At 36.5% G+C, this 27,934-nt stretch overlaps 1 protein-coding gene across 2 annotated transcripts in view; it reads right to left on the bottom strand.

Moving 5' to 3' along the window:
- Nucleotides 1-27,934, bottom strand: part of dock11 (dedicator of cytokinesis 11) — a 68,443-nt gene that overhangs the window by 38,515 nt on the left and 1,994 nt on the right. For both annotated transcript variants that reach the window (XM_059525889.1, XM_059525900.1), the window contains exons 2-29: nucleotides 21,883-21,999; nucleotides 21,076-21,165; nucleotides 20,853-20,935; nucleotides 20,707-20,767; nucleotides 18,555-18,650; nucleotides 17,712-17,846; nucleotides 17,148-17,322; nucleotides 15,198-15,277; nucleotides 13,891-13,974; nucleotides 13,655-13,795; nucleotides 12,833-13,069; nucleotides 10,814-10,936; nucleotides 10,193-10,275; nucleotides 9,878-10,000; nucleotides 9,504-9,580; nucleotides 8,743-8,927; nucleotides 8,324-8,389; nucleotides 8,118-8,210; nucleotides 7,389-7,512; nucleotides 7,092-7,213; nucleotides 6,890-6,973; nucleotides 6,686-6,775; nucleotides 6,451-6,572; nucleotides 6,248-6,317; nucleotides 5,598-5,723; nucleotides 4,028-4,099; nucleotides 2,458-2,604; nucleotides 1,606-1,689 (exon numbers count right to left, since the gene is read on the bottom strand). In XM_059525889.1, coding sequence (XP_059381872.1) covers nucleotides 1,606-1,689; nucleotides 2,458-2,604; nucleotides 4,028-4,099; nucleotides 5,598-5,723; nucleotides 6,248-6,317; nucleotides 6,451-6,572; nucleotides 6,686-6,775; nucleotides 6,890-6,973; nucleotides 7,092-7,213; nucleotides 7,389-7,512; nucleotides 8,118-8,210; nucleotides 8,324-8,389; nucleotides 8,743-8,927; nucleotides 9,504-9,580; nucleotides 9,878-10,000; nucleotides 10,193-10,275; nucleotides 10,814-10,936; nucleotides 12,833-13,069; nucleotides 13,655-13,795; nucleotides 13,891-13,974; nucleotides 15,198-15,277; nucleotides 17,148-17,322; nucleotides 17,712-17,846; nucleotides 18,555-18,650; nucleotides 20,707-20,767; nucleotides 20,853-20,935; nucleotides 21,076-21,165; nucleotides 21,883-21,999 — 3,090 coding nt within the window. The remainder of the gene's footprint in view (nucleotides 1-1,605; nucleotides 1,690-2,457; nucleotides 2,605-4,027; nucleotides 4,100-5,597; nucleotides 5,724-6,247; nucleotides 6,318-6,450; nucleotides 6,573-6,685; nucleotides 6,776-6,889; nucleotides 6,974-7,091; nucleotides 7,214-7,388; nucleotides 7,513-8,117; nucleotides 8,211-8,323; nucleotides 8,390-8,742; nucleotides 8,928-9,503; nucleotides 9,581-9,877; nucleotides 10,001-10,192; nucleotides 10,276-10,813; nucleotides 10,937-12,832; nucleotides 13,070-13,654; nucleotides 13,796-13,890; nucleotides 13,975-15,197; nucleotides 15,278-17,147; nucleotides 17,323-17,711; nucleotides 17,847-18,554; nucleotides 18,651-20,706; nucleotides 20,768-20,852; nucleotides 20,936-21,075; nucleotides 21,166-21,882; nucleotides 22,000-27,934) is intronic.

Here is a 27,934-nt window from a genome sequence, read left to right as displayed (position 1 = left end):
TTTAGGGGGGTTTTCCACTGGGAACAGTACCTGGTACTTTTTTAGTACCACCTCGGTTGAGGTTCCAAGTGAACGATTCCAAGGATCACTACCTTACCCACACTACCACTACCTTCATTCCCTGCATCACTGAAGTTGTGACACAAACACAACAGAACCGCGAGATTTAAATCAGTAGAGCCAGTGAAGGATCGAACACAACTGTTTTGAACAAGCGCACCTTTTTTAACAACCCTAAAATGGCTGTTTCTTTGTCTGTTGAGAAAGTAGAGATGTTCCTTTCATTGATAGCAAAGGAGCGGATCCAGTCGTGGCAGGAGTGGCGGCGCAACAATAACGACTTTTGAATAATCCCCCTCTAAAGTGATACTAACTGCAGTGAAAATGCAAACCGAGTCGAGCCGTGCCGTATCGTACTAAGACATCCCGAGCCGAGTCGTATAATAGACTCCATTGCAAAAAAGTTGTACTTCCTTCGCCAGCTGAGGAAAATCAACCTGCCACAGGTGCTGCTGAAACAGTTCTGGTCTGCCATCATTGAGTCTGTCCTGTGTTCATCCATAACTGTCTGGTTTGGTTCAGCTACCAAATCAGACATCAAGAGACTAGAATGGACAGTTAATACTGCTGAAAGGATAATTGGTGCCCCTCTGCCCATCCTCCAAGATCTTTACATCTCCAGAGACTGTCAACTGTTAACAATTAACCATCATAATTATACACGGTCCATAACATTAATATAGTTATCTGACATATTTATATTAAACTGCACACTTTGTAAATAACATATCTGTACACTAATAACATACCTGTACATTTTTCTAAACAATTCATTTTTTTCCTATACTTCTATTTCTGTATATATAGTACATTATTTAGGCTTTCTTTTTTATCAGTGTTATATTACATCCCTACTGTATTATTCCTATGCATGTCTGCACTATCTTTGTGCTTTCTTCTACACTGGAAGCTCCTGTCGTCAAGTCAAATTTCTTTTGTGTGTAAACAAACTTGGTAATAAAGCTCTTGTCATTCTGATTCTGATTCTAGACAGGCTGTGGCACATAGAATTTGCAAGTCAAAATGAGTCATACATGATCTTATGAGATGATATTCCACAATAAAACTCTTGTGATATCAACAGCACAGAAGATGAGCTCAGAGAAGCTTTTCTGCAAAAAACCTACATGTCACACCCATTATCTGGATGTCTGTTATGAAAGACCACACAGAGAAGAAGATCTCCGAAGAATCAAAACCTACAGAAAGGAATTTCTTCATACCAATTGTTTCAAGAAAGAGAAATTAAGAACACTAAAATCATTGTTATACTTTACCTGTTTTCAGAGATTAAATAGGTTAAATATTGTTAAAATGATTTCAGATTTGACATGGTTTTAGTGTGAGACTATTATATTCGAAGAAAAGTAAAGTCATTGTACTTTATAGCAGAACTGAACTGTAAACATCTTAAACTCTCTAATGTTTCCTTGAAAACCACTGTGTTGAAAAAAGAAAACGTATACCAATTAATATTAATAACCTACTGAATAAATGTAAGTTGTATTGCTTTGAGCATGTAATGCATGTTGAACTGTTGCCTACCTTTGGATCTTTCAGGCTGAAACCACACATATAATCATTTATCAAGCTGAAAGCAAATCCTCGGTTCATGAACGTAAGGCAGCGCTGTGCAAGAGGAGAGTTGCAATCACAACAATGTAATGCCACACAATGAGTTTATGTAAAAAAAATAAAAACAATAATAAAACAATAAAACAATAATCAAGAGTGAAGTGCAATTAAACATTAGACATACTATATATGAACAATCAAATTTGTTTGACAGTGAGGAGAAAGAGGAGCAGGTTTAAGTTTGCTTCAAAGTCTTCAACGTAGGCCAGACATGTAGTCGAATTAAGCTTGACCTAATGACAGATACAGTAGTGACTACTGCTATCAGTATATATACAAAAACATTTACATCATAACACACGCTTCTGGTGACCAAGCCCAAATGTTGAAACACTTCAAATAATAGCTATTACTAGATACAATTAGATAAAATCACTGATCGTGGGGTTTTTGCTCCAGGAGATTGAAGAGGTGAAGGTTAAGATCAGTATTTTTTTTCTCCATTCTACAAACTTTTCTCTCTTCAGTTTAATTATTATAGTGAATGGCACTTGAAAGGTTAAAATATTTTAAAAAATTTTTATAAAAAATTAAATATTAAAATAAGGTTAAAAGATTATGCAACTTGTGCAACTTGTGCACATTTTTAAAGAGCATGTAGACAATGCAATTCAAACAATAAAACTGAAAAATAAAACTGAAATGGCAAAAATAAAGATTAAAATAAAATATTAAATACGAATCTAAGTGCTAGTTTGTGCTCAAGACATGTCTAACAGTTGTGCTGTAAAGAGTTAGGCCTGACCTTATTAAAATACTCACCTTGATGAAGCAGGCCAGGCTAAAGTTGACACAGCGGGCCTCCTCTAGGATCTCCACATAGCGTATGGTGATGTGAGGCATGATTGACAACAGCAGGCACTGCAGCGCTTGGTGGAACGATTCTGGAAACCTCTGCGCTCGAGGCATCTGCAGGAAATGCACAGTAGGTGGTTTCACATCATCAACAGTCACATAGCAATGCTATGAGTACTACATTGTTGGAAATGGTCATTTGTAAGTAATGTAGGATTTTATCTGATTTCATTTCAGCTGTGGATAGCTCAGATAATCGAACCACATGGAGGTCCAATTTGAACAACTGAGAAAACATTTTGTGTGTGTGTATGCAATCTGTTGTGCTGAAGTTATGTTTGAACAACAGACTTTACAAACCAGCCTGACATACACGAGTCACAGATTCAGGTATGCAAAAAGGATTCAATGCAGGGCCCCAGACTGTGACCAAATGGCATTTTGGGACCATTTTTTCTGCCGATGCGACTATTTCCAGCACTTTAAAGCTCTAAAATGATCCAGTGTGAATGTTATTTTTGATGGGATGAACAAAATATACTTTGTGGTAAACACACACTTACGAAAAATTTTAAAAAATACATCAAATCACAATTATAATCAGTAGACAGCAGCATAGGAGGATGTATTGGCTTATTAGTCATCCATTTCTACTCTTTCTCTATATTTTGAAATTATAAAATAACTTTTATAAAATTCCAAATCATCAAGAAATCAGATTTTGTCACGATTTGTCTTTTTTTTTTTCGTGTACGAAGTAAGAAAGATCACAACATTTAGCTACTAAAATCACACATAATCACTGAAGGTGCTCAGATCCATATGTGAGATTAATGGTACATTTAATAAGAGTGGAATATATAAATTCTCTGTATATAAAAAGTAATTCTGTATGCATCTTAACTCAAGCTTACTGCTTTACTGACAAATCTGTATAAACAATAAACTAAAGAAAAATAAACAAGAAATAAGCATGAAATATTGTTAGTTACTGCACTTATTAATGCAAAACAATGCTATTTTTTAATTAAATGATCTTTGTTTTTTGAATAGCCCCACACACCACCCCCAGCGCCATCATCCGCAGAACTTAGTGGCGCTGGCGCCACTGCTCTCAAATGTTAGTCTGTAGCCCTGCAATGGCATGTCAGATAGGTCTGAACATGTTTGGGATGGACTGACAGAAAGCTGAAACTGTTAAGCACTCATTGTACATGCAAAAGGCAAACATGTGTCAATAGTACAGTACAGCGCAGCTTTGTTTATGAGTTTAAAGGGTGTGTTTCTTCCCAGATACCTTGATCATGCACACATCTGAAGAACAAGGAAGTTAACTGCATGATATTTACAAAAGCCAAAAGTGGAAAGCAACATCCTGCTCGACAGCCCAGGATTATTTACATCCAGCTATGCTTTACCGAAGATGATAACTAAGAAAAGAAAGTGGAAAGGAATGTCCTATACATTCCTCTAATTGATTTTGAAGTTTCTTTGAGATTACTTTAAAGTGTAAAACATGGGAAAGGATTATACTAACTTTCATTCTGTTGCCGTCCATGAGGTATTGTGCCATTGACTTGGCCATGGTCTCAAAGAAGAACCATGAATACTGTAAGACAAGATAGAAAGAAACAGGATTTAATAACAATAATAACACAGATGAACATCACAAATGTGTGCCAATACATAAACACTTGAGATATACATAGATACTGAGGCCATATTACACACACACATTAGCATTCAAAAGACTGAGGTCAGTAAAAAACAGAGAAAATATTTAAACAAAATTTAAAATAAAAAAATATGTTCTTGTAATGCAAAAGGCTGTTTCATCAGCCAGTCTTCAGTGTCACATGATCCTTATTTCTAATATGCTTATTCTGTGCTCAAAAAAAAATCTCTTTATCGTCAAACATACTTTTTTTTTTTGAAAATAGAAAATTCAAAAGAACAGCATTTATTTAAAAGAACAGAATTCTTTTGTAACATAAATGTCTTTACTGTCACTTGTGATTTATTTAATGCATCTTTGCTTGCTAAATAAAAGCATCAATGTCTTTCAAAGAACAAACAAATTAACATTTTGAATAAAAATATAACATTACATCTAAATTAATACTATAATAATATTAATGTGTATGCCATATGATATCACAAGAATGTGAATGTGTGCCACTATATATGAATTTTATACACTATACCACAGCATAATCACAAAAGTAAAACAAAGTCTAGCTGAAACAATGGACTTACTATTCTACTACACTACGATACGATCTCTGACACCAGCCAAAGTCAAACCAGTATTCTGTTATTTAATTATGTAAGAGCAAGTTCCCTCAAACCTAGTTCTAAGAAAGCATTGAGAACTGAATTCCCAAAAAATGTGTCCTTGGAAATGTTTATGTAAAGACTTTAAGGAGACACAAAGTCTATATGTGACCACAAAACCAGTCATAAGGGTCAATTTTGAGAACTGACCCTTATTCATACATTATCTGAAAGCTGGATAAATGAGGTTTCGATTAATGTTAGGTTGATATGGATCGGACAATATTTGGCAGAGATACAACTATTTGAATATCTGGAATCTGAGGGTGCAAAAAAATCTAAATACTGCGAAAATCACCTTTAAAGTTGTCCGAATGAATTCTTAGCAATGCATATTACTAATCAAAACTTAGGTTTTGATATATTTACGGTAGGATATTTTCAAAATACCTTCATGGAACTTGATCTTTACTTAATATCCTAAGGATTTTTGGCATAAAAGAAAAATCTATATATTTTTGACCCATACAAAGTTTTTTTGCCTATTGTTAAAAATATACCCCAGCCACTTAAGACTGGTTTTTATGGTCGAGGGTCACATTTGAAAAGAGGTGGTTCCATTGAATTTAATAAAATGAGAAAGTTCCAGTGGTACAGTCATATTATTTGGGTGTAGTATTTTTAGGACAACCCACCAATTCCTCATAAATGACATGGAAAATAAACCGCAATTCTGAGGTAAATCAAAAAGATAATAGACAATAAACACAACAGCGCCCTCTGCTGCACAAAAAGAGTAGATCATATTCACCATAACCGAAAAGTTGAGTCACCTTGAGGAGTTTGTTGCAGGTGTTGAAGTCTGCAGTTTGTTTGAGGATCACAGTCACTGCTGTAGCCAAAACTTCATGTGTGGACACAGAGCTTGCTGAAGTTGTGTTGTTGATCCGAAACACATACTGCAAAATAAAATATTGGTTTTATTTACACTTTATTTAAGCTCTTCTTGCTAAGCAGTTATTGTGATATCACTGTCGCATATTTAAATTTGCAACAAATCAATATTTTTGTGATCAAATTAATAAAAATATCTCAATATATTTGGTCAAAATCCCATGTAATGAAAGATGAAGTGCTATGCAGGCTTTTTAAGAAAATATTGGCTGATAAGACGGCAATGCTGACCTAAAATCTCATAGGTGATGTATTTGGTGAGTTGTCACTGAAAGGTGAGGATTTTGCATCTATGAAAGGAATTGTTAATTGGTTATTAGACTAATAATTAATTATACTATAATAGTTTGCAAATAATTAGCAAGTACTTCATTAGTTTGTAACTTGTTTTCTTTTGTATTATTCTTGAGTTATTAATCTTTTAAACTAAAATTGCTTTTGCACCTGACTTTTAACATGGTCGAATGTGGTCCTCCAATCACCAAATACATGGCAATGCCAGGTTTAACAGAAAGCCTTAATGTTGTACCTTCAGAAACATGCGTAGGTAATGTTCCAGACCCTCTTCGTGACACTGAGACACTATGTGAATGATTACCCTGAGAAAAACAGAGGCACGCGCTTCAAATCGCATGAAAAAAAGATCATATAATATGCATTGGCCAGTCTGCATACAAAACAGTAATACAGAAGTTCTGTCTTTCCGAGGAGACAAATAAAGTGGTAAATCACCGTGTGGAGTTGACAGCAATATCTTGACTCTCTTTGCTTGGCATAGTGAGGACTTCAAAGAGCTGAACGAGCACCGTCGGCAGGAACTTAATGATGACCTGAGTCTCTACTGCATGTAGGCACTTGGAAATGAGACAGGAATATGAAAGAGGTTATGTGACACTAATAGTCTTGAGTAATGGCTGATGAAATCAGATTTGCCATCAGAGGAATAAAGAACACTTAGGTTTTCAACCTTTAGGTACTTGACGAGTTCAGCAGGACTGCCCTGTGACGTTGACTTCATCAGCTGGCAATACTTGAAGAAATTGTGGAGGTGCAAATCCTGGAAGGACGAGGGTTACTAGATTTAATGCTTTTGGTTTTACAAAACATGTCATTACTCTCTGTTCAGTACAATGGAATTTGTCTGAACAATCCTTAGGTCAGACCAACATACCTGAGTGTAAATTGTTGATGCTACATATGCTCGCACTTTAAATAAAGGTTTGGCATTCTCCACCCATTTGATGCTTTGAAAACACTGCAAAAAAAACCAATCGAATCAATCAATCCCACCAGCCTAACCAAGCAACCAGTCAACAACCCAACCAATAAACAATGATTTTTCAGCGTGAGTTTTGCTGAAAGTTAGATTTCACCTTCTCTGAGTCTTGGCTTTTGTCACACATGTAACCGGCTGGTAGATTAGCAGACACAGGAAGCTGTAGCTCTGAGGACTGCATTCTGCCATCCTTCAATAAAGGAGCCCAGGAGTAACCCACTGTAGAGAGCAAGAGTTAAAGGTATATTCCTTACACACACACACACACACACACAACCATTCGATGGTATGCTGTCAGTAAGATTTTTGAAAGAAGCCTCTTATGCACACAAAGGCATTTATTAAGAATATTGTGAAAGTCTATAGTGTATGCAGTACACAAGCACACACTCACCCAGTGTTTCCACTCCATCCCGTTTCTTAGTGGTGGTTTTGTTGCCAAGCTCACAGCTTATGTGGTAGAAAGTAAAGAGAACATGATGCTTCTCGTGGACATGAACAGGAAGCTCAATCTTAATCTGTGACAGAAATGAAAATATTTGAACGTTAGTGAAATCTTTTCCAGTTTCTGTTTTTCTATATGCCTAATTATGACTCAGTGTGTAATCATGTCAATGTGATTCGTTTCAAGAGTACATCACAGATGTCTTTTCTCCTTTAAGGCTCACCAGCTGATGACATCATTAGACTCGATCCAGCAAGTTATCAAATAGATGCAGGCTATGTCTGTGCATACTGTCTATGCTCATGTCTTGTGACTCATTCATCGACTGAACAAACAATCTGTCTTTAATAAGTTGGCCCTGAGGGTCCGGTGAAGCCTAACAGGATATTCATATCCTGGATGTGCTTTGTGCTGTTTAAGCCTCAGTCTGATCAAATGTTCAGAAACTAAATGTAATCGTTTTAGATCATTTCAATAATAATTTAGGGCTGCGTTCATACTTTGTGAACTGTGTCTTCAGACATACAAATTACATGGTTCAACAATAATATTCGTTTTGCTGATTAAAAATTATAATAATACGCTTGATAGATTTATACAGATTATTCAAGGTGAGCTATTGTGGTGCAGTGCAGTTGTTCAAAAGAATAACACTTCATGATAATATACGGCTCTCACCTCATCATAAAACTCTGGGGACTGATTGTGATGCAAAACTGCAGCAAAAGCACTGGTGGTGAAAAGTGGATCCCCTGGCTTGCCGTAGATGCACTAAAAGCAAATAGTATTTCATCAATTACACATAACATGTCACCAATTATTAAATATTAAAAAACAGCTGGAATAAAACTAGTGCCACACACAGAAAAAACGTATAAGGTCACCTTCAACGGGGCAACTCCTTCATCATCAGAATCCTTGAACTGAACACAAACTGCAATGTTTCGAGCCTGGAAGAAAAAAACAGATGCTGTATCAGACTGCATTGCATACATTAGAAGAAATAAATTATATATATATATAAAAAAAATATGTTTGGTAGCCTCTCTAATTTAGAAGTTGGAGAGTAACAGGGCAAACTGCCAGTAGTATGAGCTTTCCAGGACACAATTAACCCTGAAGTCTGTTTAATTACAGATAGGATCTTTAGTCAATTGATTATGAATAAAATCCCTGGGGCTTTTCGTAGAGCCTTATGTCTGAAAGCACGTCGGCAGACATTGTTACAGCTCGATGGAGCTTGTTGTTGCTCCACCATCCACAGCTTCCCAGAATGAGCTTTGGGAAGTGTGGGGAGTCTCACCTTGGCAAATGTCTTCTGATTGTCGTATTTGAGCTGCTGGGGATAGATGTAGAGATGGTTCTTGTAGATGGTGAATGGGTGGTTGTATCTGGCCTCTTGTGGGACAAACTCCTCCACTTCCACGAACACCCTCTCGCACTGCTCTTCAAACGGCTTCACAGGAATATAAAAGGATGTGACGGAATCTGAGAAGAGAAAGGTTATACATTAAATATCATACGTTATATGTTAACTCTCATGTTGTGTTCTGTTCATCTGGAAACAGAAGCTATGTTTCTATAAGAAATTTATTATGTTTCCTATGTTTCTAAAAAGACTGTATTCCTAATACAGATTGTATCCAACTATTAAAGTCACATTCCAGTGATACAGTCTTTTAAACAGATATTCACTAAAAAATTAAAAAAAATGTTAATTATTATTTAATTAGTTAATATTTGACAGAAGCATGTTTATTTGACATTGCATGATTTTCCCCATTACAAAAAAATGGAACACTCCACATTCCATAAAACTGTCACCCAGGAAGTGACATCATTTGGTGCAACCATGCTCTCAGTGTTCCAAACAATGATCAAAAACCGTTCACTTATAAATGGAATTTGTTTCTATGTGTTACAAATTGCATCATATGCTTAAAATGTGCCTTTAAATAAATTGTAACTGAGAATTTAAAAAAGTCTACGCATTATAGATTTAGAAAGAGGTGTTATCAAATATTAAAAGCCAAAGGAATTAAAATAACAGGCAAACGAACTTACTTGATAAGTCTGGAGGTACACACTCAACAGTGATGTTAATTTGTCCAGGGATTATCTGCAGTTTGCTCTTCTCTGGTCTACGAACAAAAAAAGTCTCTTCAAAACATTCATAAAGCAATAAAGCGACTAACAAATAAGTACATTCATAGTGGATGACGGAGATTTTGCCAAGTGGAACACATCGTTCACACCAACAATTTAGTGACAAGTTTACTCTTAAAGGCTTTTACACCATTCTCATCACTTCTTTCTGATTTAAGTTCAGTGTGTGGGTTCTGGATCAAATTAGGACTACGACTGTATGGAGGATTGTTGTTACAGGCCAGGAAAATTTCTTATTGGGCAAAATCACACTAGTAAACATTATCACTCACTTCTTGAGATCTGTCAGCAGTTTGATGAGGTCTTCAGTGGATATCTTGCTACTGTCTTGGCGGTAGAGCGGAGAGAACTTCCCCTCAGTGTCTAAACTGCCTTGGGAATCTTTGAACACCTGTCTGAAGACACACAACACACATATCCTTGAACTTTAAAACACTTACACATCACCCAAATATTTACTAAAGCAATTTCCAAAGAGTACTGACTGTGACATTCCAGTTTGAAGGACACGTACTTCTACTTGAGGTACAGTAAAACATAGATCATTTAAGCCTTACTATTCCATTAAGGGAGTTTCTGTGTCTTACTTGGCAGCCCAAGCGAAGGGCATCCGGTACTGGCCCAGCCGCTGACACGTCTGCTTGGCAGCCTTCAGGACTTTCTGTACCGTCTGAGAAACAGACACATAAAAAAGGCATGGAAACATTATACAGAACATTCTGGTTTCAATTTGAACTAACAAAAGACAATTCAGGCCCAAGACATTACTTAAAGGGATGGTTCACCCAAAAATGTAAATTCTGTCATCATTTACTCGAACAGTTGGTGGTTCCCATTGACTTTCATAGTATTTTTTTCTGCTATGGAAGTCAATGGCAACCACCAACTGTTTGATTACCAGCAATCTTCAAAAAATCTTCTATGTTCAACATAACAAAACAACTCATACAGGTTTGGAACGACACGAGGGTGAGTAAATGATGACCGAATTTTCATTTTTGGGTGAACTATCCCTTTAACAGCCACCACACTTTTCTACAATACTTTTATTTCCCACGTCAGACTGACATTTGCCGTTAAAATGCATCCCAGACACAGCAGCCAGCTTGTTGGTGTTATGCAACACTCTATTCTAGTAGAGAGACGTCATGACTACGAACGGTTTTTACAGTTCTCCTGAAGCGTGTGTTTGTTATTGAGCACCAGACCTTGCTGATGTCGGAGGTCTTAATGTAGGGCTCAGCACAATGGGTGATGCCGTTCTGTAAAACTTTTTCCACTCGGGCCAGCAGGAAGATGTCTGTGTGGGGGTTGGTAACGGAGAAAATACCCTGGGAAACACAAAGGACAAACTGTGGTTATACGAAGGATTAGAAGTGAAAAGGAAAATTAAATAGACTGACAGAACATTAAAGATTTTTGTGTTTTGCTGATTATGGTAGTTCAGTGTAAGTAACTTGAAAAAAAGTGGGAATACAGTGCTTGGTTTTAATAAAATCTCATTAATTTGTTGCTGGTTTGAACAAAAACAACAACAATATGGATAATGATAATAGCTATTATTATTATTATTACTACTACGGTCACTCTATTCCAATTTTCACATAAATAAATCAATACTTTTATTATCATTATTCTTATTTCTGGTCATTATTCTCACAATTTTGTATCATAAGAAAATCATAAAATCATAAGCTGCTGAGATGCCTCTTTTTAACTTCTCTGAGCCCTGAAGACTTGTTCTATGCATTTTTGTGTTACCATTTCATCATCAAAAGAAATCAAAATCAAAACAAACTAAACTACAATACATTGTTCAAGCCATCGTGCTAGTTGTAGTGTCTGTTTGTCTCTCTAACACGTCCAGCCATCTCTAAATCATGTCAGCTGCCCTGCGTTATGTCAGTTCCAGTAAAGCCACGTCATGTTTCCCAGGCTGCCAGCAGAGTCTTGAGACCCTCATGGCACTGGCTTTGATTTAGTGCTATGAAACAGCGCTGTGTTAAACCTAAAGCCGTTTCTGACCTGGCAACATGCCTCGTACAGAACAGCTAGTTCAAACACACAGATAAGCAAGTAAGCCTTGAGAGGATCAGTTAAATACAACAATCCATGATTTAAAAGTGAAAAACTTCAATACCAGAGATAAAAAGATGCATTTATTTAGCAGAGCTCTCCGTATCATCCTGCATTAAAATGCATCAGCCCTGCAAAAGGTTACAGATAAATAATAAAGCAAAAACATGTCTTCAGTTGCATTAAACTTAGTGCTAATGTGGCATGAGCGTACACTTCCGCAGCATGACTGTACCATGTGGCTGTTATTGCAAAATGGACTTTCAACAGAAGGCAGAAATTCAGTGACAAGGGAAAATGATGCAAGTCAGCCAAATGATAACTACATTCAGCCACCTGCAGATTGCATGGATGTGCACAATTGTGAAACCACATCGACTTCCCCATCAGAAGCACAGCAAAAGCATCCTTTATTCAGCAGTGCTGGACAATGCTTACTGGGGAGGGTTGCCAGTCATTTGCAGAAATATTCAGCAATGTGCAGATTTTAAAAGGTGACCAGGATAAATCTGTCACAAATAAAGAACAGAAAGCAGCTCTCTCTTGATTTTTACTGGTGCTTGCATAGGATTTTTCACCTGTTGGACCATAAAACAGACAGAAAATCCCATTTTCTTCCTTTAAGGAAAGGAGCCACTTCTAGTGACCAATAGTGGCAGTGCTATTTTAGTATGATTGAGATACTATTATAGCATTAATTAATTTATATATATATATATATATATACATTTTCTCTTTTTATTTTAGTTTTAGTTAAAGTGTTAGTAATTTTGATCTGCGTTTTTTTATTTTATAATTAATTTAAATCCGTTTTAGTTTGTTATTTTAATGCATTAAGTAAAACTAAATGAAAATGCTGAAATAAAATGTTTAAATGGTTTTATATTTTAGTTAATTTCAGTTAAAGTTAATTTGATTACAAATAACAAAAAAATATGTTTTGGTTTTAGTTAACTATAATTACTTAATATTTATATTATATCATATTATTTTATAATAGAAGTATTTCTAGAAAATAATTTCATCTCTATTGTGACACTATCGGAAGTACAGCATTTTCTTTCAGCAAAGGCTTTATTAATTGATTTTCAGAAACTATAAAACCTCTAGAAAGTAGGAATTGTAACAATTTGAGTATGATGAGCTTTTACCTGAGTGGGGAAGTATATAAGAGACTCCACGACCCTCTGGAGAACTGGCAGCCCGTGTCCGTTTACCCTGACCGTTTCATGTCCATCTCCTCCTTCTGGTTCTGTCGGTGTCTCCGGAGAAGCTTCCTGAAGCATTTCCCTCACGCAGGGTGGATTGAGGTCAACATGAAAGTCTGCAGAGATCTTACATCCTTTGGACAGATCAAACAACGCTAGGCTGATGAAGAACGGCTCTACCTAAGGAGAAAACAGAAAGTGTGGAATGCTTATTATTCCACCGTATTTGACATCTTTACTGTAGTAATTTCAATTCTGCCTGAGCATGCTGTCAGGATCATATAGTTTGTTGTTGATAAAGATTATATAATTTAATGACAGCAAATTGGACTCAAGCAAAAGATGCATTCATGTAACCACACCTCTGCATGTAATTTTACTCCATTCACATCAGTCATCATTTAACAAAGTGTGGGAAAGTCAGTGCGTTCTGCATTGCATTCCTTCCCTGGAGCCACTGAAAGTGCTTCACTGAGCATAACCATATTCATCACTGTGTTCTGGATGCCAACAATCTCTAATTCATCTCTCATTAAACGAGTGCCATGATATTCAACTATAATGACCTATAACTGCTGTTCTCTGACAGCCTAAGCTAGAGAACAGCTCAAATAACTGACATTTATTATTTAACCTGGGGCCCAAAAAAGGGAATTCAGGGTTTTCATGTGATTACGGTTTGTAGCTTTCAAAACAGGACGGACAGGATCAAGAAAATGTGACACTGGCAAACAAGATGAAACTCATAGATAAGGGCCGACTCACGTTGGTTAAGATGCCATCATTCTTCTCACTGACACATCCTTGAAGGCTAAAGGTCAAGTCGTGACAGCTAACCATGATTCTTCGCCCAAATCGCTCTTCAAATGGCTTCACTTCAGGCTCGATGCCTGAAAAATCTAATCTCTGAAGAGGAAAAGAGAGATACAATTCATTCATTTTCACACAGGCAAAGAAAGACTGTCTTTCTAATAGCTGTACATCGGACATAATGGACTGACCTGTGTCTCAGGATCCAGGGTGAAGATCTTCTGTCGACCTTCATTCCTGCTCATTTTATTCAGCTGGTCAGTTTCTCTGGCATACTGGAGAAAACAGGACAAAATACTGTTTGCATTTTTAAACACATATAAATAAATATCAAAATTCACCAAAATGTGATATATAGAGAAAAGAGCACAGTGCTTAAATAATAGTTCACTCAAAATTTAAACCTACCCTAGATATAAATGCATTTGTTTCTTCATCAGAACAGATATGGAGAAATGTAGCATTATATCACTTGCTCACCAATGGATCCTCTGCAGTGAATGGGTACTGTCAGAATAAGAGTCCAAACAGCTGATAAAAACATTACTATAATTCACAAGTAATCCACATGACTCCAGTCCATCAGTTAAAGTCTTGTAATGCAAAAAGCTGTGTATTTGAAGTACTGTATCCGTAATGCTGCCTTCTCCATAAAAAAATGATCTGATCTGAAATTCTGAATCATGAGAGAAATATGTATAGTGAAAATGGTCCAAAACTGTTCTGAATTTTGATGTGAGAGGAAAACAGGGGATGGGACTGAAAGGAAGCACTATTACAGATTATAGACTCATATTTTGGCCAGAAGCGACAGTTTAAAGTTAAAATACCTTAATGATGGACTTATTTCTCAATAACATCCAGCTTTCTACTTCACAAGACATTAAATGATGGACTGAAATCATGTGGATTACTTGTGAATAATTGTGATGTTTTTATCAGCTGTTTGAAATCTCATTCTGACGGCACCCATTCACTTGATCCATTGAGGAATAAGCGATGTAATGCTAAATTTCTGTTACAATGAATAAACAAACTCATCTACATCTTGGATGAACCTGAGGGTGATTACATTTTTAGCAAATTTTCATTTATACGTTACTATACTTTGCCCCACTATTCACTGAAATCAAATCAACCTTCCATTTGTAGTACAATGAATTAACCAGAAGCAAAATCACCTTTAATTTTTTATATCTCTTTCTGGTCCTTTTTTAAATTTAAGACATTTAAGCAAATTAGTGGACTATAAATGCAACATAATATTTATTTCTGTGACACCACTCACTGAATTGAAACAATGCAGCATGATGAGATCATGTGACAACAATGAAGCATGCTTCTGTTTTGTGTATTATTGCATACTATTACATATTTTTGAGTAGTAAACAGTCAGCTGTAAAAACAGCACATTGTGCAGTAGACACTATTCCAGTATTCTGAACTCAGCCACTTAAAATGCACAAAGAAGAGTTGTTGATAGCATTTTGTCAACTACCTTCATTAGCTCTGGATGAAGACTCCGGCCAAAGCTCTCCGCGATGTTCTCTGGTTTTCCCTGACTACTGCTGTCATCATCTGTTTGGATGAGACACTTGTTAATCAAAAGGCAAACGGATTCATTCTAACTGAAGATGCATGCATAACAGACAAAGCGTTTTATCATTATGTAGTGTGTGAATGTGGGCTTATCTCCAAAACCAAGTAGAACTATAAAAACTATATTTAGCTACGGCTGACTGGTACTTTTTAAAAAGTAACAGACAAAATCTTATATTTGCTGATCAAGGTGGTTGATGTATTTGAAAGTCAAATGAGTTTCTAAACTGTTCCACTGGCACAGAAAGCAGTACCATTAACTGTAATGCATGTGTGTGTTAAATGGTGTCAAATCTGGGACACTAGGTGGAGCTTTCTGGGAAATCAGCTGCCCTCATTTGTTCATGTAGACACTAGAGAAAGTGGGTTGCTACAAGATTTATCTCCACACTGTTTTTTAAATGGCTGCTTGGTTCTTATTCAGTCACTTTCTGGTCTGGTTTTATCCCATTATACAGATTTGAAAAACTATTATCTAACACAGGACAAAATACCTGTCTCTCTACTCTTGCTAGAATGGCAGTTTTGGCCTAAATCGTGCAATTAAGAATCAAATCAACAACTTAATAATGTTAGTATAATCCGTTTAATCAATATTCAATTCACTGCATTAATGTTTCGCAATTATTAGCTTATTTTGATGACAAAAAATATGTTAGCCCACATTTAATTTAAGCTAAATATGCAATCTTTTTGAATGCATTTACTGAAGCACCTTCCGTTGCTGAATTTTAAAATATTACAGATTTTGTAAACCATTCGTGGAAAGTGCTTGGTATACTAAACTTACAATAAGCAAAAAACAAACAGGCTTCCCAAATAGGGACATGCAAAGAGGGGCTTCAGACATGTTAAGACAGTCTATTAAACTCAGAGCAATGAAAACCAGATGAACTGGACAGCAGCAATCAAGACTGAAGTCTGCATGAAGACGTCCAGAGACTGTTGTGTGCTGGTGTTTTGTGTAGTTATGGTTATGTTTGATTCTTACACTAACAGATATGGTTATGTTTAACTGTAATTCTACAATTCACACACCAAAGAGGAAAAATGTCATCATAGAATAACTGTGTCATTTCGACACAGATCTGAATTCTGTACATCACTCATTCCAAAAATCGAGAAGTTAGAGATTGAAAGCACATTATTGAAAACATAATTTCATTTCCTCATGACCAGCACATGGAAGGTCTTAAAAACAAACGCCGCTATTGGCCAAAGTTTAGAACCAGAGGGAGTTGTTTATCAGTGTCTTTACAGAACAGGCCAAAAGTAGCGCTCCCTTCACAACTCCTCTATGAATACAGCCTCCCTCACATTTCAATAATCTGTCAACACAAGAATATTTACTACAAATCCAAATGACTGCCTCCTATAATAAAACAGCCGAAACTGTACTAATACTATTATAATTATTATCCAGCTGGCCTTATTTGAATTCAGAGAAAACATCAAGTTCAACAGGTTTCAAAAAGGCCCCAAAATAAACACAAATAAACGTATTATATTTGGAAGAGGCAGAATGGGAATCATGCATCTTTTCAGGAAGCAGCACATACTAGAGTTCGCCTATGTTGCCAAAACGCTCGTCATCTGGTTATGTGGGGGGACCGTTTGGATATTTGCATTAGGAAGAGGCTGGTATGTATTCCCAGACGAATGGGAATCAGGGAGAACAGCCAATTAAAAACGGCCCATTGTTGGCATTTTGGGAGTGACATCATGTCTTGATGATGATGATGCAATAAGCTACATCATTAAAGTGATAGAATATAAAAAAATGCTTCAAAGGCTAGTTCAAAACTCATGGTGTTCCAAACCAGTGTTAATGGGGGTGTGTGATGTTTACCCAGAGAACCTTCCGAAGGCTCGGACCCGTTCCTCCTGTCATCCAGCGCGCTCAGTAAGGTCTGTTTCAGGGTGTTCACCCACTCCCCCATCTCTGCCTCGCTGTCCGCCACCAGATAGTGACTGTTACCTTCCTGCATCTTCAGCTCAAAGCCATTGCGCTTCATCTTAGAACACTGGAAAAAATGTGCTGCGTCAGTCGGTGGAGGAATTTAATGGTGTGACTTTAAGAGCTGTTTGTGGTTAAAATAATAATGGGTGTTCAGCAAGGAAGATTCCTCTGGTTGTGTTACAGAGCCTGAGGGCTGCTACGTGCTTTTGTAAAACTTCCTGAAAAACGTATCAAACCAACAACAGATATTTCCATATTCAGATACTTCCAAGATGTAAAATAAAACATCGCTTCATAATTTATAATGCTCATTCCTAGCAACAAAGAAAAGCTTCCTAAGAGCGTTTTACACACTTTCTTACTATTACAATTAAACATTGTTCATCAGGCCCTGTAAACCTTTGATCACATGACAACTTCTGACAGCAAAAATGAAAAATTTCCATTTGGTACCGGGACTACATCTGTACAGGAGTCCAGATAGATGGAGCCTTTTGATTCTTTGAAGTTTTTCTCATCTTTGTATGAATTCAGTATGTAAGAACCGTCGGGGAGTTGAGACAGGTAGAAATACCTCCTCTTGAACACCTGTGGAGAAAAAAAACATCACCTGTAAAAACTAGAGCCAGAAATATTGTGATATGTTTACAGCTATTTTTATCCCTCATATTTATTCTGAAAATATCTTAAACAGAACAAGGATTTTTTTTTATGCACACAAATGCTGCATCACGAATACAGTAAAAACACTTCTAATGTGAAAGAAGTAAAATTTTACAGAAGTTTTAAAAATTTACTATATTTTCAAATGTATTTTGGTCCTTTGATGGCAAAGCTGAATTTTCAAAAAATAAAATGGTTTGATATTTTTTTATGCAATGCAAATACAAGGTTTGGCTCAAAAATCTCCAAGCACTTCACACAAGCTATATCCACATACGATCTATTATTAATAGTATATGAAAGGATTTTTTGACCTCCTGACCAATGAGTAATGGGACTGAATAAGTTGTAGAATTTACCTTATATCTTACACAATTACTTGTGAGACATAATTTAGTGCAGAGAGCACTAAGTGCACTTTGTTAACAACATGTTTTTGTGAATGAACACTAATGCATGTGATTGACATTTCTGATTCACCAAGAAACAAAAGACCTTACAGTCCTCTGCAACAATGGGTCTTCAAACTACATTGATCAGCAGACATACAGTATATCGAGTAACAATAACTGCTCTAGAGTCTAGATCTGCTGATGTCTTTTAATAAAAAAGTGCACCGATGATTCCACTAACCTTCATAGAGACAGACAGACTGCTGTTGATGTTGGCCTTCTGCAGCCAGCCCTGCTTCATTACACCTCCTCTCTGAGAGCAAAGAGATGATGAATCCTGAAACACACGCACAAAGTAAGAACTAATGAGCATACAGACTGATCTGGATACAAAGAGTCAACAAACATGACACAAACATTCACGCAAATAAGTCCTTGTACAGTAACTTAACATCACACACATTAACACAATACAACAATCAAGTACTTACAAACAGCTTAATGTTTAAAAAAACTAATATACTACTTATAACAGTAATATTAATCTATTCATGAAAGGTAGAATGGGGTGGGATTTTTCACTTACAGCGACTATAAATGTGTGTGTGTGTGTGTGTGTGTGTGTGTGTGTGTGTGTGTGTGTGTGCGTGTGCGTGTGCGTGTGCGTGTGTGTGTGTGTGTGTGTGTGTGTGCGTGCGTGCGTGTGTGTGATTTAATTGAAGTGGCCTGGCGTCCTTTATGGATGTGCTTTTCTCTAGCTCTCCACTGTAATATAATTGTCCAAATGCCCTTCTCCCCTCTTTCCTCCAGCATTTCTCATTCCCTCCCTCTCTTTCTGTTCCTAACAGCCCCTCTGAGACTGATCAATTGCCTGCACCCTCTTGTCCCTTTTGAGTCACTCAGCTAATTGATTAAATTAAATGAATGTGACAGAGCCAACATGATATACTGTACACATACACTACTGAAAAGTTCAGAAGTTTGGGCTCAGTAAGATATTTTTTAATGTTTCAAAAAAGGCATTTACATTCACCAATGTGGCATTAATTATGGTACATTTTATACAGTTACATTTATTATTTTGAAATAGCTTTACAAAAGTTGTATTTACTATTATTTTTATTTATTTATTTCTTTTTATGTAATTTTTCGGCCCCCTTACTCAAGTCTTCAGTGTCACAGAATCCTTCAGAAATCATTCTAATATGATTATTTGGGTCTCAATAAATATTTGTTATTAAATATTTTTTAGTGGAAACGGTTCAGAAAAAAAAATGTTTTTCAGGATTCTTTGATGAATATAAGGTTAAAAAATACAAATAAAAAAATTAATCCAGCATTTATTTGAAATAGAATTTTTTTTAGTTAATTAATTTTAAAATTAATTCATATTAATTTCTAATAATAACAACTGACCTCAATCTGTTCTTGGCTATGTAAAGTTTGAGGTACTTTGGCAGTGATATCATTTCATTATTGATCAAAGGAGAAAAGTCATGTAAATTTAAAGCAAGGGTATGAAATGTAAAGTCCATTTTTGGTAGCTAAAAATTGGGTGTTATTATATCAAATATATTTTGTGTTCCATAGAAGAAAATAATGCACCGAGATTTGGAAAGACATAGAGGTGAGTATATCTGAATGTTACAACTGAACGAGATATCTAATTCATTCTCAAAAGATTTCCTTATTATTTTGTACACTTTGGCTTCACTGGCTTTATTCTTTAGGCCAGAAATGTTCTTTTAGGTCTTTAGAATTAGAACACATTTCATTAAATTCCACTAAGTGAACTGTAAAGAAAAGGGTTAGACTATCCATGTCTAAGCATGTGCATACACACAGATTTAGACATGCACACACACACACACACACACACAGGGTGGAGAAGCAATCTCTTTGCCCTGTAATCACCACTCCTTACATCTAATTTTATCAAGATCTGCTGGACACTTCAGTGTGTGTCTATTAATAGACCATGAGTGTCAGGTTCCATGTAATGGGTCTCTCTGCTGACCGTATGGCCTTAATTTCTACATCTGATTATGATTTCACAGAAGCTTCACAACATTTACAGTGCTGTCTGGGAAGAAGAACAATATGTACAATGTCAATAGAAGGTGTAGCACAATTCAACAAGATGTGTTGACACTTAAGACAACCGGTGGATGTGAATGTGAAAGTTGGGATTAACTCTATTGAGTACTAGAGTATTTGGAAGTAAAAACAATAAATGATCATGAAAACACAATAAACGTGTGACTTTTTGGCGGGAATTTTGTTCAGTTTGTTTTGGCACGGCAGAAAATACACAATTACACAGAGAAGTTAAACGAGAGAGAGACGAGAGAAGATACTGAGACTGTTTTCCATCTGACATTAATGTCTCTTACCTCCTCCCCCTCATCCACCTCAAACACTTGGTTGGGAAGCTTTTCCGTCTTCATCCCTTTACTGCAAGACAGAAAAAGTAGATTACACCAAACTTTGGAAATAGCCCTGCAAAAGCTTTGGCAAAAAAATGCTAACTTTGACATACCAGGGCAGCGTCCGGAAATCTCCAGAGTAGGCCTCGTAATTATAGTTGATGACATGCCAGTTGGTGCTGTACATCTTAATGCACTGCCAAAGAGCATAAGCATTGCTCGGTTACTCAATCGCATGAGAGGAAAGGCATCAAAAAATGAAAATGTGATCTCATATTTTATTAGTCTGGAAAGCTGTAGTCTTCGCTCAAATTTTGGCATTGAGAGGTTCTTTACCTCTTTGGCAAACAGGCTTTTTGCTTCGTTCTCAGCATTTTGAGGAACTGAAGGAACAATGGTCCTCCTTTGACGTTCAATCTGTGCTTCCTAGAGAGACAGACAGAGAGATAGATAGACAAAAATAGTGAACGATGTACGGACGGACAGACAGACAGACATAGATAAAAAGAATGAAAGAACGAATGACAGACAGACAGACAGACAGGCAGACAGACAGATAGATAGATAGATAGATAGATAGATAGATAGATAGATAGATAGATAGATAGATAGATAGATAGATAGATAGATAGATAGATAGATAGATAGATAGATAGATAGATAGATAGATAGATAGATAGATAGATAGATAGATAGATAAAAAGAGCGAAAGACACAGACAGACAGACAGACAGACAGACAGACAGACAGACAGACAGACAGACAGACATAGATAAAAAGAATGAAAGAACGAATGACAGACAGACAGACAGACAGGCAGACAGACAGATAGATAGATAGATAGATAGATAGATAGATAGATAGATAGATAGATAGATAGATAGATAGATAGATAGATAGATAGATAGATAGATAGATAGATAGATAGATAGATAGATAGATAGATAGATAGATAGATAGATAGATAGATAGATAGATAGATAGATAGATAGATAGATAGATAGATAGATTAAATGAATTAAAAATGATAGATAACAGACAGACAGATGAAAATGAGATTCATATGAGGGCAGCACAAGGACGAGGACTTTGAAAATGAGTCAAAGAAATAAACGTCAGGAAATGTGCTGGTTAAAGACTCACTGATACATCATCAGCTGGCCACAGCAGCAGGTCTCTCTGTGGATCACTGTGGATCTGAGCTTTCCTCTGGAACACCACGTTCTCATAGTCCAGCGGCTCGATGATCTTGGGCTGCTCCTGCAAACACATTTATACACCGTTTCCCTCAAAAAGCCTGTGATTTCTACAGCCAGTGTTTGTGTCCCTCTTTGTTACTGCTACCGAACACACTAAAGTAATGCACATGGTAAGTATTCAGATATGCTTTATCTGTTCTGTAGCCTACAGTACACAGATTTGACAGCTCTGCCTGTGAATTTATCAGGTCACTGCCCCTCTACAACCTGAGCAAAGCAACAATCTGCCACAGGATTTCCAATTTCTTATTTGAACAGCTTTGGAGTTCAGTTCAAAGCTTTCTCCCAAGTGCTTTCTCTTTTCAATTTCCTTCTAAAAGAGAATCATGTGTTAAAGCTTAAAACACACTCCTGACTCTAAGCTCCCATGCTCCCATTCAAAGAGTTCAGCCCATGGAAGAGAAAGTGTTTTCACCAAAACAAACCATGTGGGATGGACAGAAGAGACAGGCAGTGGACTAGATTTATCTTTTGCACTCTTTTGACCCATGTTTCACCATATGGGAATAGCCAAACAGATGACATTTCAGCTGACTTGCCAGCAACCTTTAATTTATGACTTTTGCCTTTTGCTAAAGGTGTTTATTTGCTAAAAATAAACTATGAGCATTCAGAGATATGAAGAGAGGAAGTCATAGTTTCATAACTACATGAGGTTTAGAAGAGAAAATGGGCAGCTGGTGTCTCCTGTCCAAAGTTTGAAGCTGGGTAAAGAAGCTCATTGTTTCTAATGTTTAAAGCGGTTCAGCTTTGACAGGATCAGAGGGGCTTGAACTCATAATCACACAGGTCTTCTGTGAACATTTCAGCTCAAATCAAGAGGAATGAAACGAGTCCCTATTAAAGCAATTTCAAACTAATCCTTTTTAGAAATCATCTTGTGAAAATGTTTCCTAGCTTCCCTAGCTGCAGAAAATGCCTAACTGAAATAAAAAATAAAAGTCAAATTGATTTAATTTGCAATAAAAAATAAATAAAGACATGAGTACACTCTTCAGTGTCACATGATCCTTCAGAAATCATTCTAATATGCTGATCTGGTTGTCAAGAAACATTTCTTCTTTTATTTTAAATATAAATATTTTGTAACAATGTAAAAGTCTTTACTGTCGCTTTAAGTCAATACATACTTGCTGAATAGAAGCAATTTCTTTAAAAAAAATGTTCCTGATCCCAATTAAACTTGCACTATATATTTTGCTTTTATTATACAGTATATCTTGCTTAAGAGGGGTAACAACGGCCTAAAAACACGCATAAAAAACATCAATACCATCTCTTTTAATACACACAAATGCTTCCTGTGTTTCTCAAGCACACACACAAGCTCACATCCAATGCAAGTGTTTCAGCTGCAACTTCCTGTCATGTGACATACCACATAGAGGCAAGAAAACCACAGCCAGTCTAGCTCCTGTTTCAGCTCAGTTCTGCTGGCTTGTGGCAGTACTCTCTCTCAGCTGCCCTTCCAACCAAATAACTTCTCCGATCCAAGTCCTGTCCTTAAGCGCTGCAAGCCAGGTGTTAAAGTCTCAGGGCCAAGATTAAGCTACCATACTATTCTAGGACCACCACAAGGCCTCAGATCATTTAAAAAGTGCAACCCTGTTGACAACAGAGAGGAACTGTAGAAGAAGAATCACAGACTGATGTAAAGGGAAACGTGAGCCAGTTAACTGCCCATTCACGAGCCAATGGGCGTTGGCGCCACACACACGTTTCAGTCATGTTATTACCGTATGCAAGAAGGCAACATGAAAATGTGAAGGACGACAAAGTGGGAGACTTAAAGCTGTAGAGAAACTGCGACTGGAGCACGTCTCCAGGGTGGTTAATGTACTTTCCAGATGTGAGTCTTTGGCGAAGCAGACAAAAGAGCTCCTCAGCTGTGCATTAGGCCACTGTGTGTAAACACATATGCCAACATCTGAACTGAATGACCACGGTCTCCCTCTGAACCTATGCGATCACACATCTGATCTCTTTTTTGTGTCATTACAAGGCTTTTGAACAGCTTATCTTGTCTTGTAAATCTCGTGGAGGACCGCACGCTCCGTAGATCTGTGAGCATTTGAGGCCCACCATTTGAAAGCATCTTGAAATATTTATATCCAGTGAGTTCTGTGTAAAAACACACAGGGTAAATGATTGTGACTCGCAATGTAAAACACAACTGTCCCGTATTTAAAGTCAATATGAATTGCTATTTGCAAAAATGGTGCCTAAGCAGCTATTTTTATTTAGCATTATCAACATTAGCACAATATCTGGAAAATGAAGAACAAGTTAGGATAATATGTTTAGATTAAGAAGACAAAGGCATTTTTTTCTTTAAAAAAAATGCACCAAAGGGTCCCTTATGCATTTATAAAGTAAATGGGGTCAGTTTTATCTTTAAAGAATGTAATGGCCATCTATAGATTGCCACAATTATGAGCCCTAAAACCCAGAAATGGGTCACTGGGTTATCTGAATGGGCTTTTGGTTAAATGCCAAAAGTAAGGTCTCTGGTTAACACAAGCTCAACATATTTTCAAGTTTTATTCAATAAAATAAAAATACATTGATAATACCCCACTGATTTTTTTACATGTTTAGGTGGTTGCTAAACAGTGACATAATGATTAGAGATGTTGTCAGGGACATTAAAGGGTTAGTTCACCCAAAAATGAAAATTCTGTAATTAATTACAAATCCTCATATTGTTCCAAACCCGTGAGATATTTTTGATGAAATCTGAGACGCGCACACATGTTGAACATTAACAACGCTGATTACGGTTTGGGGTACTCTCCAAAATGGCATAAAATGCTAACTTGGGAAGAAGAATTGCTGAATAAATGATGTTATTATTGTTGTTTCGAAAAGTATTCTTGTATCTTTGTAAAATTACAATTAAACAATTATTAACTATTTTACAGATGTCCGTGCTATACGTTTCTGTGCGTTGGTCGTGATAATATCCTTGCTGTCTATGCAGAGTCAGAGAGCTCTCTGATAGAGGGTGACACAGGAGTGGATTTTCAAATCTGTCCCGTCCCACTCCCGCTAAAAATAATCCCATCCCGTCCCAATCCCATGAAAAAACTGGGGGAAAATCCCATCCCCTCCCAATGATTCCCGTTCCAGCCCACTCCACTTTTTTTTTGGCTGAAATCTGTCAGTTACAGTAAAAAAAAAAAAAAAAAAACAGTAGGCTACAGATCACAGCATGCCAACTTTAGTAAAATACAAATTTTAAATGTTTATTTTTTTTTGTTATTTTAATGAACTAAAAGCCATCTTAAACAATGCACAATGTGCATTGCACACACATTAAATTTCATGTCAATCATCCATGCTAACCCACACTTTTTCTATTTTTCTTTTGTATTTTTTTCATTTGAATGTAGACATTTCACTCTCTATATATGTATTTTTCATACACAGAGTTTCGAAGTTTCTCGCTGAAGTTCACATGACACAGACGGCAGAAACTGCATCTTGTTTGCTTTAATTATTTTACAGAAGCACAGCGTTTCATTGTTATTCTGAGTGCACACAAATAAACGTATATGGATTCGAAAGATTGATTACTTTTATCTGTATGACCAAAAATGACGGAGTATTTTGACAACAATTTCCCTCTGCTCCGAGCATTTAATAATCACTCTGCTCCGCGCACACTGATACCAGAAACACCGCTCCGCACTCGCTCCGTGGATAAAGTATTTCAGAATGTTTGTATTTCAATGTTATGTTCATAACGTAGCCTATATTAAAATAAAAAATAAAATAACAGGAGAGTTTCAAAGTGGATTAGGCTACTGTGTGCAAACTTTTTTTTCCTACCACATGCCAGACTAATAACATTGTCAGCAGAGGTGGGTAGTAACGAGTTACATTTACTTCGTTACATTTACTTGAGTAATTTTTTGGGGTAACGAATACTTTTCGGAGTATATTTAAAGATGGGTACTTTATACTCTTACTTGAGTAAATTTTTGGGGAAAAATCTGTACTTTTACTTCGTTACTGTGGGCGACGCTCCTCTCGTTACTTTATCTTAATGCAATAAATGTTATAATTCTTCAGTTTATTCCAAACGCGCCGTCTACTTTTCTCTGGGCAATGAGCGATGCCCATTCGCGAATGATTTATTCTTTTGAGTCAATTCTGTTCAAAGGCTTGATCAAACCAATTGGCAAACGAGTGAATTGGTTCATGAATCAGTTTGAATGAGTCGTTCAGTTCCCTGCCGCACGCGCTGAGCGTCTGAAGTGGTTCACTCGGAGTTGTAACGTTTAAGAACAGAAAGAGCGTTGAAAACGTGGCTGGAACTACACTGAATTGAAATCTGCAAAGGTTATTATTTGCTAGCGATGGAGATCCTTATTAGATGAACACCGCGTGTGCTGTCTACTGTTTAACAGGTAATAACTTGGGCTACATTCGATTACAGTACACGATACCACTGTGACATTAGTTTGTTGTACGTGTGTGGCTTATAACAGAGGGGAGTCAAGTTGAATGCAGCTTCCAAAAGACAAAAAATAGCCGATTTTATTAATTTTAATACAATCACACTGGTGCAAGTACGTTCAGCGAGTCATATTATCAGCTGCTAAATTCAGATCTGTGATTGCTTGCAGGCGCTGAGCCAGAGATAGATGCGTTTTTACAGCACTGCGCATTATAACAAATCACACATGATTCTTTTGAGCTTATTAAAGCATTGGCCAATCAGAGGCGTTCAGATGAGTCATCGCTAAAATGCCGGTGCTTCCTTCACTCGCTCACTGACTGAATACCTCTTTCTGGCGAATTCTCTCGCAGGAACAACAAAGTGCAGATGTGTGTACGAATCTTTAATTAAGATATTGATTTCACAGTGTTAACAGTTTCAGTGATTTTAATGGGAGTTTCTGAGAGTGATTGAAATCTAGACTGTCTGTGAAAATTATCTTTAATAATGTAAATGTTATTTGCTCTCTTTCTGAACAATGAAAGATTAGTAGTAATATTTATATCACATTAACTTTCAATGTTAAATTCACATTTAATATAAAGTCAGTCGTATTAAAAATATGTTATGGCATGACACCTATGTCTGTTACTTAAGTAAACAGACAGGGTTTTATAATATATAAGGCTGATGAAATATATACATTTATACACGCACACATACATTACATACATTTTATCTATATATCTAAATAAAAATAGGCTCAGTATATATGACCCAAAGTAACTAGTAACTAACTACTTGAGTAGATTTTTTATCCGATACTCTTTTTCTCTTACTCAAGTAACTATTCAAGACTAGTACTTTTACTTTTACTTGAGTAAATATTTCTAGAAGTACTTTTACTTTTACTTGAGTACAGTTTTTGGGTACTCTACCCACCTCTGATTGTCAGCATTAAAAGGTATAATTCCTGCTTTGCAAATTTTGTTTGTGATGAAAATAACAGTACATTTTCATCAGTTATTTTATCTACAGATCGATGCATTTCTTACAGATTTCTGCTCATTCAAAATCAGATACAGATGAAGTACCACTGTAAGATTACTTTTTTAATGAATTATTGGGAAAGCGACTACGTATGAATGTGCTGAATCTGTTTAAATCATGCTTTAACCCGAAAATATTCAGTTAAAGGAACAGATAAGCTCCTTGAGAACTAGCCTTTAACTTCTTGCTTGGTTATTACCGTAATTATAACCTTCTGATCAGAGAGATCCAATTGTACATTTTTTATCTTCCACGATCAAAAATCGTCATATCACACACCCCTAGTTTATAGTTTCTTTATATAAAAGGTAGGCTATATTTGTGTATAAAGTTGGGGATCAAAGTGCATTCCCGATCCAGCCCACTCCCACTGACATTTTTTCCTGTCCCGTCCCAATCCCGTGATTAATAGTGATTTTGTTCCCAATCCCTTCAGGATTCC

Source organism: Carassius carassius, chromosome 3 (genome assembly GCF_963082965.1).
Source record: "Carassius carassius chromosome 3, fCarCar2.1, whole genome shotgun sequence".
NCBI classification, from domain to species: domain Eukaryota; kingdom Metazoa; phylum Chordata; class Actinopteri; order Cypriniformes; family Cyprinidae; genus Carassius; species Carassius carassius.
The sequence above is the reverse complement of the archived record's forward strand: the minus strand, read 5'-3'. Positions and strand labels throughout refer to the sequence as shown.